Consider the following 17,573-nt stretch of genomic DNA (forward strand, 5'->3'; position numbering starts at 1 on the left):
GGGTCAGACACAGAGTGAATCTCTCTCCGCACCGTCCCGTCACAGACTCCCGGGGTCAGACACAGAGCGAATCTCCCTCCACACTGTCCCATCACACACTCCCGGGGTCAGACACAGAGTGAATCTCCCTCCACAGCGTCCCATCACACACTCCCGGGGTCAGACACAGAGTGAATCTCTCTCCGCACCGTCCCGTCACAGACTCCCGGGGTCAGGTACTGACTGTATCCTGTATAACATCCCTCCCCGCCCCATGCAGGTGAAATCAAAAGGGTACAAGGTGTACGGCGGTTCCAGCAATCTGTACGGCGGAACAGTCACGATTAATGCAAGGAAGGTACGCGGGAGAGGCGAGGAGAGAGGGATGGGTGAATTAGGAGGGAGTGGGAGATGGGGCGGCGAAGGTGGGAGCAATGGGAGGGGGAGGCTGTGAGGAGGGAGAGAACGGGAGAGGGAGGAGGGAGTGGGAGGAGAGGAAGTGGACCGACGTGGTGGGGTTGTTGGCTGAGTCCGTGAGGGGGTCAGTGTGGACGGACGGAGGGTCGCGGGGGGAGTGGGGTGTGGTGTTGGCAGGCCGGCGTCCGCCCCCCCCGTCTGAGCTCCCTCCGTCTCCCGCCCGCAGTTCGAGGAGATGAACTCGGACCTGGAGGAGAACAAGGAGCTGGCCGTGAACCGGCTGAGCGAGCTGGAGAAGCTCCAGCTCGACCTCCAGCTGGTGGCCGAGGAGAACATGAGGCTGAGGGTGAGTGAGACCCGACGCGCGGTGACCGGAGGCTTTCCCACTGCGCCAAAGGGGAGACCGCACCCAGTGTCCAACGTGAAATTCTTACTCTTCACGGACTCCCGTGAAACTGGGTGAAAATACGACTAGTAACTGTTCGAACCCCAAAGATCCCCCCATCCCAAGCCCCAGCAAAACATCAAACCCTCCCCTTTTCCCAGCAGCAAACATCAATCACCCCAGTTATCCCAGCAGAAAACATAAACCAGTTATCCCAGCAGAAAACAGAAACCAGTTATCCCAGCAGAAAACAACCCCAGTTATCCCAGCAGAAAACATCAACCTGTTATCCCAGCAGAAAACATCAACCCCAGTTATCCCAGCAGAAAACATCAACCCCAGTTATACCAGCAGAAAACATCAACCCGTTATCCCAGCAGAGAACATCAACCCCAGTTATCCCAGCAGAAAACATCAACCCCAGTTATCCCAGCAGAAAACATCAACCCCAGTTATATCAGCAGAAAACATCAACCCCAGTTATCCCAGCAGAAAACGTCAACCCCAGTTATCCCAGCAGAAAACATCAACCCCAGTTATACCAGCAGAAAACATCAACCCGTTATCCCAGCAGAGAACATCAACCCCAGTTATCCCAGTAGAAAACATCAACCCCAGTTATCCCAGCAGAAAACATCAACCCCTGTTATCCCAGCAGAAAACATCAACCCCTGTTATCCCAGCAGAAAACATCAACCCCAGTTATACCAGCAGAAAACATCAACCCGTTATCCCAGCAGAGAACATCAACCCCAGTTATCCCAGCAGAAAACGTCAACCCCAGTTATGCCAGCAGAAAACATCAACCCCAGTTATACCAGCAGGAAACATCAACCCGTTATCCCAGCAGAGAACATCAACCCCAGTTATCCCAGTAGAAAACATCAACCCCAGTTATCCCAGCAGAAAACATCAACCCCAGTTATACCAGCAGAAAACATCAACCCGTTATCCCAGCAGAGAACATCAACCCCAGTTATCCCAGTAGAAAACATCAACCCCAGTTATCCCAGCAGAAAACATCAACCCCAGTTATACCAGCAGAAAACATCAACCCGTTATCCCAGCAGAGAACATCAACCCCAGTTATCCCAGCAGAGAACATCAACCCCAGTTATCCCAGCAGAAAACATCAACCCCAGTTATCCCAGCCGAAAACGTCAACCCGTTATCCCAGCAGAAAACGTCAACCCCAGTTATCCCAGCAGAAAACATCAACCCCAGTTATCCCAGCAGAAAACATCAACCCCAGTTATCCCAGCAGAAAACATCAAACCCAGTTATCCCAGCAGAAAACATCAACCCGTTATCCCAGCAGAAAACGTCAACCCGTTATCCCAGCAGAAAACATCAACCCGTTATCCCAGTAGAAAACATCAACCCCAGTTATCCCAGCAGAAAACGTCAACCCCAGTTATCCCAGCAGGAAGCATCCACTCCACCACCACATACCAATGCCCATGAAGGATCGGCCGCTGTCTCAGGGCGAAGGCAAAGCGCTCGCGTCGGCCCGTTTGGGTGCCGACCGTCATGGCCGCCACCCTTAAGCAGTTTTCAAACCGTTTTTGACGCTTCTAAAACATTCCCGCAAAGGGTTGGGCGGCCGCGTTGTCGCGAATCGTCGGCACGCGGGGGGGGTGGGGGGGCGCGTCCGAGTGGATCGAAATCATTTCGGGGAAGTTTCTTCGCCAGGAAGAGCACTTCACTTCAGAGAGTTAATAAACATGTCTCCCTCCTTCTACCCCCTCTCACCCCTCTCCCGTCTCCTCTCCCCCTCCCCCTCTCCCCTCCCCCTCTCCCCCTCCCCCTCTCCCCTCCCTCCCCCTCTCCCATCTCCCCTCCCCCTCTCCCCTCCCCCTCCACTCCCCCTCCCCGTCTCCCCTCCCCCTCTCCTCTCCCCTCCCCCTCTCCCCTCCCCCCTCCACTCTCCCTCTCCCGTCTCCTCTCCCCCTCCCCCTCTCCCCTCCCCCTCTCTCCCCCTCTCCCCTCCCCTCCCTCTCCCCTCCCCTCCCTCTCTCCTCTCCCCATCCCCCTCTCCCCTCCCCCTCTCCCCTCCCCCTCTCCCCCTCCCCCTCCCCCTCTCCCCTCCCCCTCTCCGCTCCCCCTCCCCCTCCTCCTCTCCCCCTCCTCCTCTCCCCCTCCTCCTCTCCCCCTCCCCCTCCCCCTCCCCCTCTCTCCCCCTCTCCCCTCCCCTCCCTCTCCCCTCCCCTCCCTCTCTCCTCTCCCCATCCCCCTCTCCCCTCCCCCTCTCCTCTCCCCCTCCCCCTCTCCCCTCCCCCTCTCCGCTCCCCCTCCCCCTCCTCCTCTCCCCCTCCTCCTCTCCCCCTCCTCCTCTCCCCCTCCCCCTCCCCCTCCCCCTCTCCCCCTCCCCCTCCCCCTCCCCTCTCCCCTCCCCCTCTCCCCTCCCCCTCTCCCCTCCCCCTCTCCCCCTCTCTCCCTCCCTCCCCCTCTCCCCCTCTCCCCCTCCCCCTCTCCCCCTCCCCATCTCCCCCTCCCCCTCTCCCCCTCCCCCTCTCTCCCCTCCCCCTCTCCCCCTCCCCTTCTATCCCCTCCCCTCCCCCTCTCTCCCCTCCCCCTCTCTCCCCTCCCCCTCTCTCCCCTCCCCTCCCCCTCTCTCCCCTCCCCCTCTCTCTCTCCCCTCTCTCCCCCTCTCCCCTCCCCCTGCCCCTCTCCCCTCCCCCTCCCCCTCTTCCCCTCTCCCCCTCCCCCTCTTCCCCTCTCCCCCTCCCCCTCTCCCTCTCTCCCTCTCCCCCTCCCCCTCTCTCCCCTCCCCCTCTCTCCCCTCCCCCTCTCTCCCCTCCCCTCCCCCTCTCTCCCCTCCCCCTCTCTCTCCCCTCTCTCCCCCTCTCCCCTCCCCCTCCCCCTCTCCCCTCCCCCTCCCCCTCTTCCCCTCTCCCCCTCCCCCTCTTCCCCTCTCCCCCTCCCCCTCTCCCTCTCGCCCTCTCCCCCTCCCCCTCGCTCCCCTCCCCCTCTCTCCCCTCCCCCTCTCTCCCCCTCTCTCCCCCTCTCTCCCCCCTCTCCCCCTCTCCCTCTCCCCCTCCCCCTCTCTCCCCTACCCCCCTCCCTCTCTCTCTCCCCCTCTCCCCGCCCCCTCTCTCCCTCCCCCTCTCTCTCCCCTCCCCTCTCCCCCTCCCCCTCCCTCTCCCCCTCCCCCTCTCCCTCTCCCCCTCCCCTCTCTCCCCTCCCCTCTCTCCCCTCCCCCTCTCTCCGCTCCCCTCTCTCCCCTCCCCTTCTATCCCCTCCCCCTCTCTCCCCTCCCCCTCCCCCTCTCCCCCTCCCCCTCTCCCCCTCTCCCTCCCCCTCCCCCTCCCCCCCTCTCCCTCCCCCTCCCCCCTCTCTCCCTCCCCCCTCTCTCCCTCCCCCCTCTCTCCCTCCCCCCTCTCTCCCTCCCCCCTCTCTCCCTCCCCCCTCTCTCTCCCTCCCCCTCTCTCTCCCTCCCCCTCTCTCCCCTCCCCCTCTCTTCCCTCCCCCTCTCTCCCCTTCCCCTCTCCCCCTCCCCCTCCCCCTCCCACTCTCCCTCCCCCTCTCCCCCTCCCCTCTCTCCCCTCCCCCTCTCTCCGCTCCCCTCTCTCCCTCCCCCTCTCTCCGCTCCCCTCTCTCCCCTCCCCTTCTATCCCCTCCCCTCCCCCTCTCCCCCTCCCCCTCTCCCTCTCCCCCTCTCCCCTCCCCCTCTCCCCCTCCCCCTCTCCCCCTCCCCCTCTCCCCCTCCCCCTCTCCCCCTCCCCCTCTCCCTCTCCCCCTCCCCCTCTCCCTCTCCCCCTCCCCCTCTCCCCCTCCCTCTCCCCCTCTCCCTCCCCCCTCCCCCCTCTCTCTCCCTCCCCCCTCTCTTCCCTCCCCCTCTCTCCCCTTCCCCTCTCTCCCTCCCCCTCTCCCCTCTCCCTTTCCCCTCTCCCCTCTCCCCCCTACCCCTCTCTCCCCTTCCCCTCTCTCCCTCCCCCTCTCCCCCTCCCCCTCCCCCTCTCCCCCTCCCCCTCTCCCCCTCCCTCTCTCCCCCTCCCTCTCCCCCTCTCCCTCCCCCCTCCCCCCTCTCTCTCCCTCCCCCTCTCTTCCCTCCCCCTCTCTCCCCTTCCCCTCTCTCCCTCCCCCTCTCCCCTCTCCCCTCTGCCCTCTCCCCCCTACCCCTCTCTCCCCTTCCCCTCTCTCCCTTCCCCTCTCCCCTCTCCCCTCTCCCCTCTCCCCCTCTCCCTCTCTCCCTCTCCCTCTCTCCCCTTCCCCTCTCTCCCTCCCCCTCTCCCCTCCCCCTCTCCCCCCTCTCTCTCCCTCCCCCCTCTCTTCCCTCCCCCTCTCTCCCCTTCCCCTCTCTCCCTCCCCCTCTCCCCTCTCCCCTCTCCCCTCTCCCTCTCCCCTCTCCCCTCTCCCCCCCTACCCCTCTCTCCCCTTCCCCTCTCTCCCTCCCCCTCTCCCCCTCCCCCTCCCCCTCTCCCCCTCCCCCTCTCCCCCTCCCTCTCCCCCTCTCCCTCCCCCCTCCCCCCTCTCTCTCCCTCCCCCCTCTCTCTCCCTCCCCCCTCTCTCCCCTTCCCCTCTCTCCCTCCCCCTCTCCCCTCTCCCCTCTCCCTCTCCCCTCTCCCCCCCTACCCCTCTCCCCCTCCCCCTCTCCCCCTCCCCCTCTCCCCCTCCCCCTCTCCCTCTGCCCCTCCCCCTCTCCCCTCTCCCCTCTCCCCTCTCCCCCTCCCCCTCTCCCCCTCCCCCTCTCCCTCTCCCCCTCCCCCTCTCCCCCTCCCTCTCCCCCTCTCCCTCCCCCCTCCCCCCTCTCTCTCCCTCCCCCCTCTCTTCCCTCCCCCTCTCTCTCCCTCCCCCTCTCTTCCCTCCCCCTCTCTCTCCCTCCCCCCTGCCCTCTCCCCTCTCCCCTCTCCCTCTCCCCTCTCCCCCCTCTCCCCCATCCCCACCACCCCCCTCCCCCCCCAGGAGGAGTTGCGCAGCCGGGCCAGCGAGGTGGTGAGGGAGACGCCGGACTTCCGGTGCCTGCAGTCGCAGTTCTCGGTGCTGTACAACGAGAGCCTGCAGGTGAAGGCCCAGCTGGACGAGGCGCGCTCCCTGCTGCTGGCCACCCGCTCCACCCACCACCGCCAGATCCAGCAGATGGGCGTGAGTCCGGGCGGGGACGGGGTGCGGGAGGGAGGGGGCCGGGAGCTGGCGGGCAGGGTGAGGGGTGTAGGGTGGGTCTGTGGCGGGTCAGCACGAGCCACCCTCACCCCCCCCCGCTCCGTTCGGCGCAGGGCGACGAGCTGGGACTGCAGAAGAAGCTGAGATCAGAGGTGATGCAGCTGGAGGACACGCTGGCCCAGGTGCGCAAGGAGTACGAGATGCTGCGGATCGAGTTCGAGCAGACGCTGGCCGCCAACGAGCAGGCGGGTGAGTCCCCGGAGAGTCCGCGCTGGGCGGGAGAAGCAGGTTGGAGGAGGAGAGACTAAGACTGGGGGGAGACAGGGAGACCGAGACTGAGGGGGTAGACTAAGACTGGGGGAGAGAGAGAGACTGGGGGAGAGAGAGACTGGGGGGGAGGGAGAGACTGGGGGGGAGAGAGAGAGAGACTGGGGGGGAGAGAGAGACTGGGGGGGAGGGAGAGACTGGGGGGGAGGGAGACTGGGGAGAGAGAGAGACTGGGGAGAGAGAGAGACTGGGGAGGGAGACTCGGGGGGAGAGAGACTGGGGGGGAGGGAGACTGGGGAGAGAGAGACTGGGGGGGAGACGGAGACTGGGGGGAGAGACTGAGACTGGGGAGAGAGAGAGACTGGGGTGAGACAGAGAGACTAGGGGTGAGAGAGAGACTGGGGGTGAGAGAGACTGGGGGTGAGAGAGAGACTGGGGAGAGAGAGAGACTGGGGAGAGATAGACTGAGGGAGAGAGAGACTGGGGGGAGACTGAGACTGGGGAGAGAGAGAGACTGGGGTGAGAGAGAGAGACTGGGGGGAGAGAGAGACTGGGGAGAGAGAGACTGGGGGTGAGAGAGAGACTGGGGGTGAGAGAGACTGGGGGTGAGAGAGACTGGGGAGAGAGAGAGACTGGGGAGAGATAGACTGAGGGAGAGAGAGACTGGGGGGAGACAGAGACTGGGGGGAGAGAGAGACTGGGGGGAGAGAGAGACTGAGGGGAGAGAGAGACTGGGGGGAGACAGAGACTGGGGGAGAGAGAGAGACTGGGGGGAGAGAGACTGGGGGGAGAGAGACTGGGGGAGAGAGAGACTGGGGGAGAGAGACTGGGGGAGAGGGAGAGACTGGGGGGGAGACTGAGACTGGGGAGAGAGAGAGACTGGGGAGGGAGACTCGGGGGGAGAGAGACTGGGGGGGAGGGAGACTGGGGAGAGAGAGACTGGGGGGGAGACGGAGACTGGGGGGGAGACTGAGACTGGGGAGAGAGAGAGACTGGGGTGAGAGAGAGAGACTGGGGGGAGAGAGAGACTGGGGAGAGAGAGACTGGGGGGAGAGAGAGAGACTGGGGTGAGAGAGAGACTGGGGGGAGAGAGAGACTGGGGAGAGAGAGACTGGGGGAGAGAGAGACTGGGGGTGAGAGAGAGACTGGGGAGAGAGAGAGACTGGGGAGAGATAGACTGAGGGAGAGAGAGACTGGGGGGAGACAGAGACTGGGGGGAGAGAGAGACTGGGGGGAGAGAGAGACTGAGGGGAGAGAGAGACTGGGGGGGAGACTGAGACTGGGGGAGAGGGAGAGACTGGGGGTGAGAGAGAGACTGGGGGGAGAGAGAGACTGGGGGAGAGAGACTGGGGAGAGAGAGAGACTGGGGTGAGAGATAGAGAGACTGGGGAGAGAGAGAGACTGGGGAGAGAGAGAGACTGAGGGAGAGAGAGACTGGGGGGAGACAGAGACTGGGGGGGAGAGAGAGACTGAGGGGAGAGAGAGACTGGGGGGAGACTGAGACTGGGGGAGAGGGAGAGACTGGGGAGAGAGAGACTGGGGGGGAGGGAGACTGGGGGGGAGAGAGACTGGGGGGGAGACGGAGACTGGGGGAGGGAGACTGGGGGGGAGACGGACACGGGGGGAGACGGAGACTGGGGGAGAGGGAGAGACTGGGGGGAGGGAGACTGGGGGGAGAGAGACTGGGGGGAGAGAGAGACTGGGGGAGAGAGAGACTGGGGGAGAGAGAGACTGGGGGGAGGGAGAGACTGGGGGGGAGACTGAGACTGGGGAGAGAGAGAGACTGGGGAGGGAGACTCGGGGGGAGAGAGACTGGGGGGGAGGGAGACTGGGGAGAGAGAGACTGGGGGGGAGACGGAGACTCCGGGGGAGACTGAGACTGGGGAGAGAGAGAGACTGGGGTGAGAGAGAGAGACTGGGGAGAGAGAGACTGGGGAGAGAGAGACTGGGGGAGAGAGAGAGAGACTGGGGGGAGAGAGAGACTGGGGGGAGAGAGAGACTGGGGGTGAGAGAGAGACTGGGGGTGAGAGAGACTGGGGGTGAGAGAGAGACTGGGGAGAGAGAGAGACTGGGGAGAGATAGACTGAGGGAGAGAGAGACTGGGGGGAGACAGAGACTGGGGGGAGAGAGAGACTGGGGGGAGAGAGAGACTGAGGGGAGAGAGAGACTGGGGGGGAGACTGAGACTGGGGGAGAGGGAGAGACTGGGGGTGAGAGAGAGACTGGGGGGAGAGAGAGACTGGGGGGAGAGAGACTGGGGAGAGAGAGAGACTGGGGTGAGAGATAGAGAGACTGGGGAGAGAGAGACTGGGGAGAGACAGACTGGGGAGAGAGAGAGAGACTGAGGGAGAGAGAGACTGGGGGGAGACAGAGACTGGGGGGAGAGAGAGACTGAGGGGAGAGAGAGACTGGGGGGAGACAGAGACTGGGGGAGAGGGAGAGACTGGGGAGAGAGAGACTGGGGGGGAGGGAGACTGGGGGGGAGAGAGACTGGGGGGGAGACGGAGACTGGGGGAGGGAGACTGGGGGGGAGACGGACACGGGGGGAGACGGAGACTGGGGGAGAGGGAGAGACTGGGGGGGAGGGAGACTGGGGGGGAGAGAGACTGGGGAGAGAGAGAGACTGGGGGAGGGAGACTGGGGGGAGGGAGACGGGGGGAGACGGAGACTGGGGGGAGGGAGACTGGGGAGAGAGAGACTGGGGGGGAGACGGAGACTGGGGGGAGGGAGACTGGGGGGGAGACGGAGACTGGGGGGAGGGAGACTGGGGGGGAGACGGAGACTGGGGGGGAGACGGAGACTGGGGGGGAGGGAGACTGGGGAGAGAGAGACTGGGGGGGAGACGGAGACTGGGGGGGAGGGAGACTGGGGGGGAGACGGAGACTGGGGGGAGAGAGACTGGGGGGAGGAAGACTGGGGAGAGAGAGACTGGGGGGGAGACGGAGACTAGGGAGAGAGAGAGACTGGGGGGGAGATGGAGACTGGGGGAGGGAGACTGGGGGGGGAGAGAGAGTGGGGAGAGAGAGAGACTGGGGAGAGAGAGACTGGGGGGGAGGGAGACTGGGGGGGAGAGAGACTGGGGGGGAGACGGAGACTGGGGGGGAGAGAGACTGGGGGGAGAGAGAGACTGGGGGAGAGAGAGACTGGGGGGAGGGAGACTCGGGGGGAGGGAGACAGGAGAGACGGAGACTGGGGGGGAGGGAGACTGGGGGGGAGAGAGGCTGGGGGGGAGGGAGACTGGGGGGGAGAGAGACTGGGGGGAGACAGAGACTGGGGGAGACGGAGACTGGGGGGGAGGGAGACAGGAGAGACTGGGGGGGAGGGAGACAGGAGAGACGGGGGGGAGGGAGACTGGGGGGGGAGAGAGACTGGGGGGGAGGGAGACTGGGGGAGGGAGACTGGGGGGGAGACGGACACGGGGGGAGACGGAGACTGGGGGAGAGGGAGAGACTGGGGGGGAGGGAGACTGGGGGGGAGAGAGACTGGGGAGAGAGAGAGACTGGGGGAGGGAGACTGGGGGGAGGGAGACTGGGGGGGAGACGGACACTGGGGGGGAGACGGAGACTGGGGGGGAGGGAGACTGGGGAGAGAGAGACTGGGGGGGAGACGGAGACTGGGGGGGAGGGAGACTGGGGGGGAGACGGAGACTGGGGGGAGGGAGACTGGGGGGGAGACGGAGACTGGGGGGGAGACGGAGACTGGGGGGGAGGGAGACTGGGGAGAGAGAGACTGGGGGGGAGACGGAGACTGGGGGGGAGGGAGACTGGGGGGGAGACAGAGACTGGGGGGAGAGAGACTGGGGGGAGGAAGACTGGGGAGAGAGAGACTGGGGGGGAGACGGAGACTAGGGAGAGAGAGAGACTGGGGGGGAGATGGAGACTGGGGGAGGGAGACTGGGGGGGGAGAGAGAGTGGGGGAGAGAGAGAGACTGGGGAGAGAGAGACTGGGGGGAGGGAGACTGGGGGGGAGAGAGACTGGGGGGGAGACGGAGACTGGGGGGGAGAGAGACTGGGGGGAGAGAGAGACTGGGGGAGAGAGAGACTGGGGGGAGGGAGACTCGGGGGGAGGGAGACAGGAGAGACGGAGACTGGGGGGGAGGGAGACTGGGGGGGAGGGAGACTGGGGGGGAGAGAGATTGGGGAGAGAGAGACTGGGGGGAGACAGAGACTGGGGGAGACGGAGACTGGGGGGGAGGGAGACAGGAGAGACTGGGGGGGAGGGAGACAGGAGAGACTGGGGGGGAGGGAGAGGGAGACTGGGGGGGAGAGAGACTGGGGGGAGAGAGACTGGGGGGGAGAGAGACTGGGGGGAGGGAGACTGGGGGGAGAGAGACTGGGGGGAGGGAGACAGGAGAGACGGAGACTGGGGTGAGGGGGACTGGGGGGGAGGGAGACAGGAGAGACGGAGACTGGGGGGAGAGAGACTGGGGGGAGAGAGACTGGGGAGAGAGAGAGACTGGGGAGAGAGAGACTGGGGGGGAGGGAGACTGGGGGGGAGAGAGACTGGGGGGGGAGACGGAGACTGGGGGGGAGGGAGACTGGGGGGTGAGACGGAGACTGGGGGGGAGGGAGACTGGGGGGAGAGAGAGACTGGGGAGAGAGAGAGACTGGGGAGAGAGAGACTGGGGGGGAGGGAGACTCGGGGGGAGGGAGACAGGAGAGACGGAGACTGGGGGGGAGGGAGACTGGGGGGAGGGAGACTGGGGGGGAGGGAGACTGGGGGGGAGAGAGACTGGGGGGACAGAGACTGGGGGAGACGGAGACTGGGGGGAGGGAGACAGGAGAGACTGGGGGGAGGGAGACTGGGGGGGAGAGAGACTGGGGGGGAGAGACTGGGGAGAGAGAAACTGGGGGGGAGGGAGACTGGGGGGAGAGAGAGACTGGGGAGAGAGAGAGACTGGGGAGAGAGAGACTGGGGGGGAGGGAGACTCGGGGGGAGGGAGACAGGAGAGACGGAGACTGGGGGGGAGGGAGACTGGGGAGGGAGAGAGACTGGGGGGGAGACGGAGACTGGGGGGAGAGAGAGACTGGGGGGAGAGAGAGACTGGGGGAGAGAGAGACGGGGGGGAGGGAGACTGGGGGGAGGGAGACAGGAGAGACGGAGACTGGGGGGGAGGGAGACTGGGGGGGAGGGAGACTGGGGGAGAGAGAGACTGGGGAGAGAGAGACTGGGGGGAGACAGAGACTGGGGGAGACGGAGACTGGGGGGGAGGGAGACTGGGGGAGGGAGACTGGGGGGGAGGGAGACAGGAGAGACTGGGGGAGGGAGACTGGGGGGGAGAGAGACTGGGGGGGAGAGACTGGGGAGAGAGAAACTGGGGGGGAGGGAGACTGGGGGGAGAGAGACTGGGGGGAGGGAGACAGGAGAGACGGAGACTGGGGTGAGGGGGACTGGGGGGGAGGGAGACAGGAGAGACGGAGACTGGGGGGGAGAGAGACTGGGGGGGAAGGAGACTGGGGGGAGAGAGACGGGGAGAGAGACTGGGGAGAGAGAGAGACTGGGGAGAGAGAGACTGGGGGGAGGGAGACTGGGGGGGAGAGAGACTGGGGGGGGAGACGGAGACTGGGGGGGAGGGAGACTGGGGGGTGAGACGGAGACTGGGGGGGAGGGAGACTGGGGGGAGAGAGAGACTGGGGAGAGAGAGACTGGGGGGAGGGAGACAGGAGAGACGGAGACTGGGGGGGAGGGAGACTGGGGGGAGGGAGACTGGGGGGGAGGGAGACTGGGGGGGAGAGAGACTGGGGGAGACGGAGACTGGGGGGGAGGGAGACAGGAGAGACTGGGGGGAGGGAGACTGGGGGGGAGAGAGACTGGGGGGGAGAGACTGGGGAGAGAGAAACTGGGGGGGAGGGAGACTGGGGGGAGAGAGAGACTGGGGAGAGAGAGAGACTGGGGAGAGAGAGAGACTGGGGGGAGGGAGACTGGGGGGAGGGAGACAGGAGAGACGGAGACTGGGGGGGAGGGAGACTGAGGGGGAGAGAGGCTGGGGGGAGGGAGACTGGGGGGGAGGGAGACTGGGGGGGAGAGAGACTGGGGGGAGAGGAGAGACTGGGGGAGACGGAGACTGGGGGGGAGGGAGACAGGAGAGACTGGGGGGGAGGGAGACAGGAGAGACTGGGGGGAGGGAGACTGGGGGGGAGAGAGACTGGGGGAGAGAGACTGGGGAGAGAGAGACTGGGGGGGAGGGAGACTGGGGGGGAGAGAGACTGGGGGGAGGGAGACAGGAGAGACGGAGACTGGGGTGAGGGGGACTGGGGGGGAGGGAGACAGGAGAGACGGAGACTAGGGGGGAGGGAGACTGGGGGAGGGAGACTGGGGAGAGAGAGAGACTGGGGGGAGAGAGAGACTGGGGGGGAGGGAGACAGGAGAGACGGAGACTGGGGGGAGAGAGAGACTGGGGGGAGAGAGACTGGGGGAGAGAGGACTGGGGGGGAGGGAGACTGGGGGGAGAGAGACTGGGGGGAGACAGAGACTGGGGGAGACGGAGACTGGGGGGGAGAGAGACTGGGGGGGAGGGAGACAGGAGAGACGGAGACTGGGGGGGAGGGAGACTGGGGGGGAGAGAGACTGGGGGGAGAGAGACTGGGGGGAGAGAGACTGGGGGAGACAGAGACTGGGGGAGACGGAGACTGGGGAGAGAGAGAGACTGGGGGGAGACAGAGACTGGGGGGAGACGGAGACTGGGGGGGAGGGAGACTGGGGGAGAGAGAGACTGGGGGGAGGGAGACTGGGGGGGAGAGAGACTGGGGAGAGAGAGACTGGGGGAGACAGAGACTGGGGGAGACGGAGACTGGGGGGGAGAGAGACTGGGGGGAGGGAGACTGGGGGGGAGAGAGACTGGGGGGAGAGGAGACTGGGGGGAGGGAGACTGGGGAGAGAGAGAGACTGGGGGGGAGGGAGACTGGGGGGGAGAGAGACTGGGGGGGAGGGAGACAGGAGAGACGGAGACTGGGGTGAGGGGGACTGGGGGGGAGGGAGACAGGAGAGACGGAGACTGGGGGGGAGGGAGACTGGGGGGAGGGAGACTGGGGAGAGAGAGAGACTGGGGGGAGAGAGAGACTGGGGAGAGAGAGAGACTGGGGGGGAGGGAGACTGGGGGGAGGGAGACTGGGGAGACGGAGACTGGGGGGGAGGGAGACTGGGGGAGAGAGAGACTGGGGGGGAGGGAGACTGGGGGGGAGGGAGACAGGAGAGACGGAGACTGGGGGGGAGGGAGACTGGGGGGGAGAGAGACTGGGGGGAGAGAGGCTGGGGGGGAGGGAGACTGGGGGGGAGAGAGACTGGGGGGAGACAGAGACTGGGGGAGACGGAGACTGGGGGGGAGAGAGACTGGGGGGAGGGAGACTGGGGGGGAGGGAGACTGGGGGGGAGGGAGACAGGAGAGACGGAGACTGGGGGGGAGGGAGACTGGGGGAGAGAGAGACTGGGGGGAGGGAGACTGGGGGGGAGGGAGACAGGAGAGACGGAGACTGGGGGGGAGGGAGACTGGGAGGGAGAGAGACTGGGGGAGAGAGGCTGGGGGGGAGGGAGACTGGGGGGAGAGAGACTGGGGAGAGAGAGACTGGGGGGAGACGGAGACTGGGGGGGAGAGAGACTGGGGGGAGAGACTGGGGGGAGAGAGACTGGGGGGGAGACAGAGACTGGGGGAGACGGAGACTGGGGGGGAGGGAGACTGGGGGGATGGAGACTGGGGGAGGGAGACTGGGGGGGAGGGAGACTGGGGGAGGGAGACTGGGGGGAGGGAGACAGGAGAGACGGAGACTGGGGGGGAGGGAGACTGGGGGAGAGAGAGACTGGGGGGAGACAGAGACTGGGGGAGACGGAGACTGGGGGTTAGGGAGACTGGGGGACGGAGACTGGGGGGGAGGGAGACTGGGGGAGGGAGACTGGGGGGGAGGGAGACTGGGGGGAGACTGAGACTGGGGAGAGAGAGAGACTGGGGTGAGAGAGAGAGACTGGGGGGAGAGAGAGACTGGGGAGAGAGAGAGACTGGGGGGAGAGAGAGACTGGGGAGAGAGAGAGACTGGGGGTGAGAGAGAGACTGGGGGTGAGAGAGAGACTGGGGGGAGAGAGAGACTGGGGTGAGAGAGAGAGAGACTGGGGAGAGAGAGAGACTGAGGGAGAGAGAGACTGGGGGAAGACAGAGACTGGGGGGAGAGAGAGACTGGGGGGAGAGAGAGACTGGGGGGAGAGAGAGACTGAGGGGAGAGAGAGACTGGGGGGAGACTGAGACTGGGGAGAGAGAGAGACTGGGGGGAGAGAGAGACTGGGGGTGAGAGAGAGACTGGGGGTGAGAGAGAGACTGGGGGAGAGAGACTGGGGTGAGAGATAGAGAGACTGGGGAGAGAGAGAGAGACTGAGGGAGAGAGAGACTGGGGGAAGACAGAGACTGGGGGGAGAGAGAGACTGAGGGGAGAGAGAGACTGGGGGGAGACTGAGACTGGGGGAGAGGGAGAGACTGGGGAGAGAGAGACTGGGGGGAGAGAGACTGGGGAGAGAGAGAGACTGGCGGAGGGATACTGGGGGGGAGAGGCTGGGGGGGAGGCTGGGGGGGAGACGGAGACTGGGGGGGAGACGGACACTGGGGGGGGAGACGGAGACTGGGGAGAGAGAGACTGGGGGGGAGACGGAGACTGGGGGGGAGGGAGACTGGGGGTGAGACTGAGACTGGGGAGAGAGAGAGACTGGGGTGAGAGAGAGAGACTGGGGGGAGAGAGAGACTGGGGAGAGAGAGACTGGGGGAGAGAGAGAGACTGGGGAGAGAGAGAGACTGGGGGTGAGAGAGACTGGGGAGAGAGAGACTGGGGAGAGAGAGAGAGACTCGGGGGAGAGAGAGACTGGGGGGGAGGGAGACTGGGGGGAGAGAGACTGGGGAGAGAGAGAGACTGGGGGAGGGAGACTGGGGGGGAGAGAGACTGGGGGGAGGGAGACTGGGGGGGAGACGGACACTGGGGGGGAGACGGACACTGGGGGGGAGACGGAGACTGGGGGGAGGGAGACTGGGGAGAGAGAGACTGGGGGGGAGACGGAGACTGGGGGGAGGGAGACTGGGGAGAGAGAGAGACTGGGGGGAGGGAGACTGGGGGGGGAGAGAGACTGGGGGGGAGACGGAGACTGGGGGGGAGGGAGACTGGGGAGAGACGGAGACTGGGGGGGAGACGGAGACTGGGGAGAGAGGGAGACTGGGGGGGAGACGGAGACTGGGGGGAGGGAGACTGGGGGGGAGACGGAGACTGGGGGGAGGGAGACTGGGGGGGAGTCGGAGACTGGGGGGAGGGAGACTGGGGAGAGACGGAGACTGGGGGGGAGACGGAGACTGGGGGGGAGGGAGACTGGGGGGGAGACGGAGACTGGGGGGGAGGGAGACTGGGGAGAGAGAGACTGGGGGGGAGACGGAGACTGGGGGGGAGGGAGACTGGGGGGGAGACGGAGACTGGGGGGAGGGAGACTGGGGGGGAGGGAGACTGGGGGGGAGTCGGAGACTGGGGGGGAGGGAGACTGGGGAGAGAGAGACTGGGGGGAGACGGACACTGGGGGGGAGACGGAGACTGGGGGGGAGGGAGACTGGGGGGGAGACGGAGACTGGGGGGAGGGAGACTGGGGGGAGGAAGACTGGGGGGAGACGGAGACTGGGGGGGAGGGAGACTGGGGGGGAGACGGAGACTGGGGGGAGGGAGAGACTGGGGGGAGGAAGACTGGGGAGAGAGAGACTGGGGGGGAGACGGAGACTGGGGAGAGAGAGAGACTGGGGGGGAGACGGAGACTGGGGGGGAGGGAGACTGGGGGGGAGAGAGACTGGGGGGGAGAGAGAGACTGGGGAGAGAGAGAGACTGGGGGGAGAGAGACTGGGGGGAGAGAGACTGGGGGGGAGACGGAGACTGGGGGGGAGGGAGACTGGGGGGAGAGAGAGACTGGGGGAGAGAGAGAGACTGGGGAGAGAGAGACTGGGGGAGAGAGAGACTGGGGGGGAGGGAGACTCGGGGGGAGGGAGACAGGAGAGACGGAGACTGCGGGGGAGGGAGACTGGGGGGGAGGGAGACTGGGGAGAGAGAGACTGGGGGAGACAGACTGGGGGAGATGGAGACTGGGGGGGAGACGGAGACTGGGGGGAGGGAGACTGGGGGGGAGGGAGACTGGGGGGGAGGGAGACTGGGGGGGAGACGGAGACTGGGGGGAGGGAGAGACTGGGGGGAGAGGAGACTGGGGGGAGGGAGACTGGGCGAGAGAGAGACTGGGGAGAGAGAGACTGGGGAGAGAGAGACTGGGGGGAGGGAAGACTGGGGAGAGAGAGACTGGGGGGGAGACGGAGACTGGGGAGAGAGAGAGACTGGGGGGGAGACGGAGACTGGGGGGGAGGGAGACTGGGGGGAGAGAGAGACTGGGGGGGAGAGAGACTGGGGAGAGAGAGAGACTGGGGGGAGAGAGACTGGGGGAGAGAGACTGGGGGGGAGACGGAGACTGGGGGGGAGGGAGACTGGGGGGGAGAGAGGCTGGGGGGAGGGAGACTGGGGGGGAGAGAGACTGGGGAGAGAGAGACTGGGGGAGACAGAGACTGGGGGAGACGGAGACTGGGGGGAGGGAGACAGGAGATACTGGGGGGGAGGGAGACTGGGGGGGAGGGAGACAGGAGAGACTGGGGGGAGGGAGACTGGGGGGGAGAGAGACTGGGGGGGGAGAGACTGGGGGGGAGAAACTGGGGGGGAGGGAGACTGGGGGGGAGAGAGACTGGGGGGGAGACAGGAGAGACGGAGACTGGGGTGAGGGGGACTGGGGGGGAGGGAGACAGGAGAGACGGAGACTGGGGGGGAGGGAGACTGGGGGGAGAGAGATAGACTGGGGGGAGAGAGAGACTGGGGAGAGAGAGAGACTGGTGGGGAGGGAGACTGGGGTAGAGACAGACTGGGGGGGAGGGAGACTGGGGAGAGAGACTGGGGGGAGAGAGGCTGGGGGGGAGGGAGAGAGACTGGGGGGAGACAGAGACTGGGGGAGACGGAGACTGGGGGGGAGGGAGACTGGGGGAGGGAGACAGGAGAGACTGGGGGGAGGGAGACTGGGGGGGAGAGACACTGGGGAGAGAGAGACTGGGGAGAGAGAGACTGGGGGGAGGGAGACTGGGGGGGAGAGAGACTGGGGAGAGAGAGACTGGGGAGAGAGAGAGACTGGGGGGAGAGGGAGACTGGGGAGAGAGAGAGACTGGGGGGAGGAGAGACTGGGGGGAGGGAGACAGGAGAGACTGGGGGGGAGGGAGACTGGGGGGGAGGGAGACTGGGGAGAGAGAGAGACTGGGGGGGAGACGGAGACTGGGGGGGAGGGAGACTGGGGAGAGAGAGAGACTGGGGAGAGAGAGAGACTGGGGGTGAGGGAGACTGGGGAGAGAAAGACTGGGGGGAGGGAGACTGGGGAGAGAGAGAGACTGGGGAGAG

General features: G+C 66.3%; 1 protein-coding gene across 2 annotated transcripts in view; it reads left to right on the forward strand.

Annotated features, from left to right (window-relative positions):
• The window catches only part of LOC134342266 (E3 ubiquitin-protein ligase BRE1A-like), a 68,863-nt gene that overhangs the window by 23,910 nt on the left and 27,380 nt on the right, over window positions 1-17,573 (forward strand). For both annotated transcript variants that reach the window (XM_063040232.1, XM_063040230.1), the window contains 4 exons: window positions 260-337; window positions 623-742; window positions 5,687-5,866; window positions 5,998-6,133. In XM_063040232.1, coding sequence (XP_062896302.1) covers window positions 260-337; window positions 623-742; window positions 5,687-5,866; window positions 5,998-6,133 — 514 coding nt within the window. The remainder of the gene's footprint in view (window positions 1-259; window positions 338-622; window positions 743-5,686; window positions 5,867-5,997; window positions 6,134-17,573) is intronic.

This window comes from Mobula hypostoma, unplaced genomic scaffold, assembly GCF_963921235.1.
Source record: "Mobula hypostoma unplaced genomic scaffold, sMobHyp1.1 scaffold_179, whole genome shotgun sequence".
Classification (NCBI taxonomy): Eukaryota; Metazoa; Chordata; class Chondrichthyes; order Myliobatiformes; family Myliobatidae; genus Mobula; species Mobula hypostoma.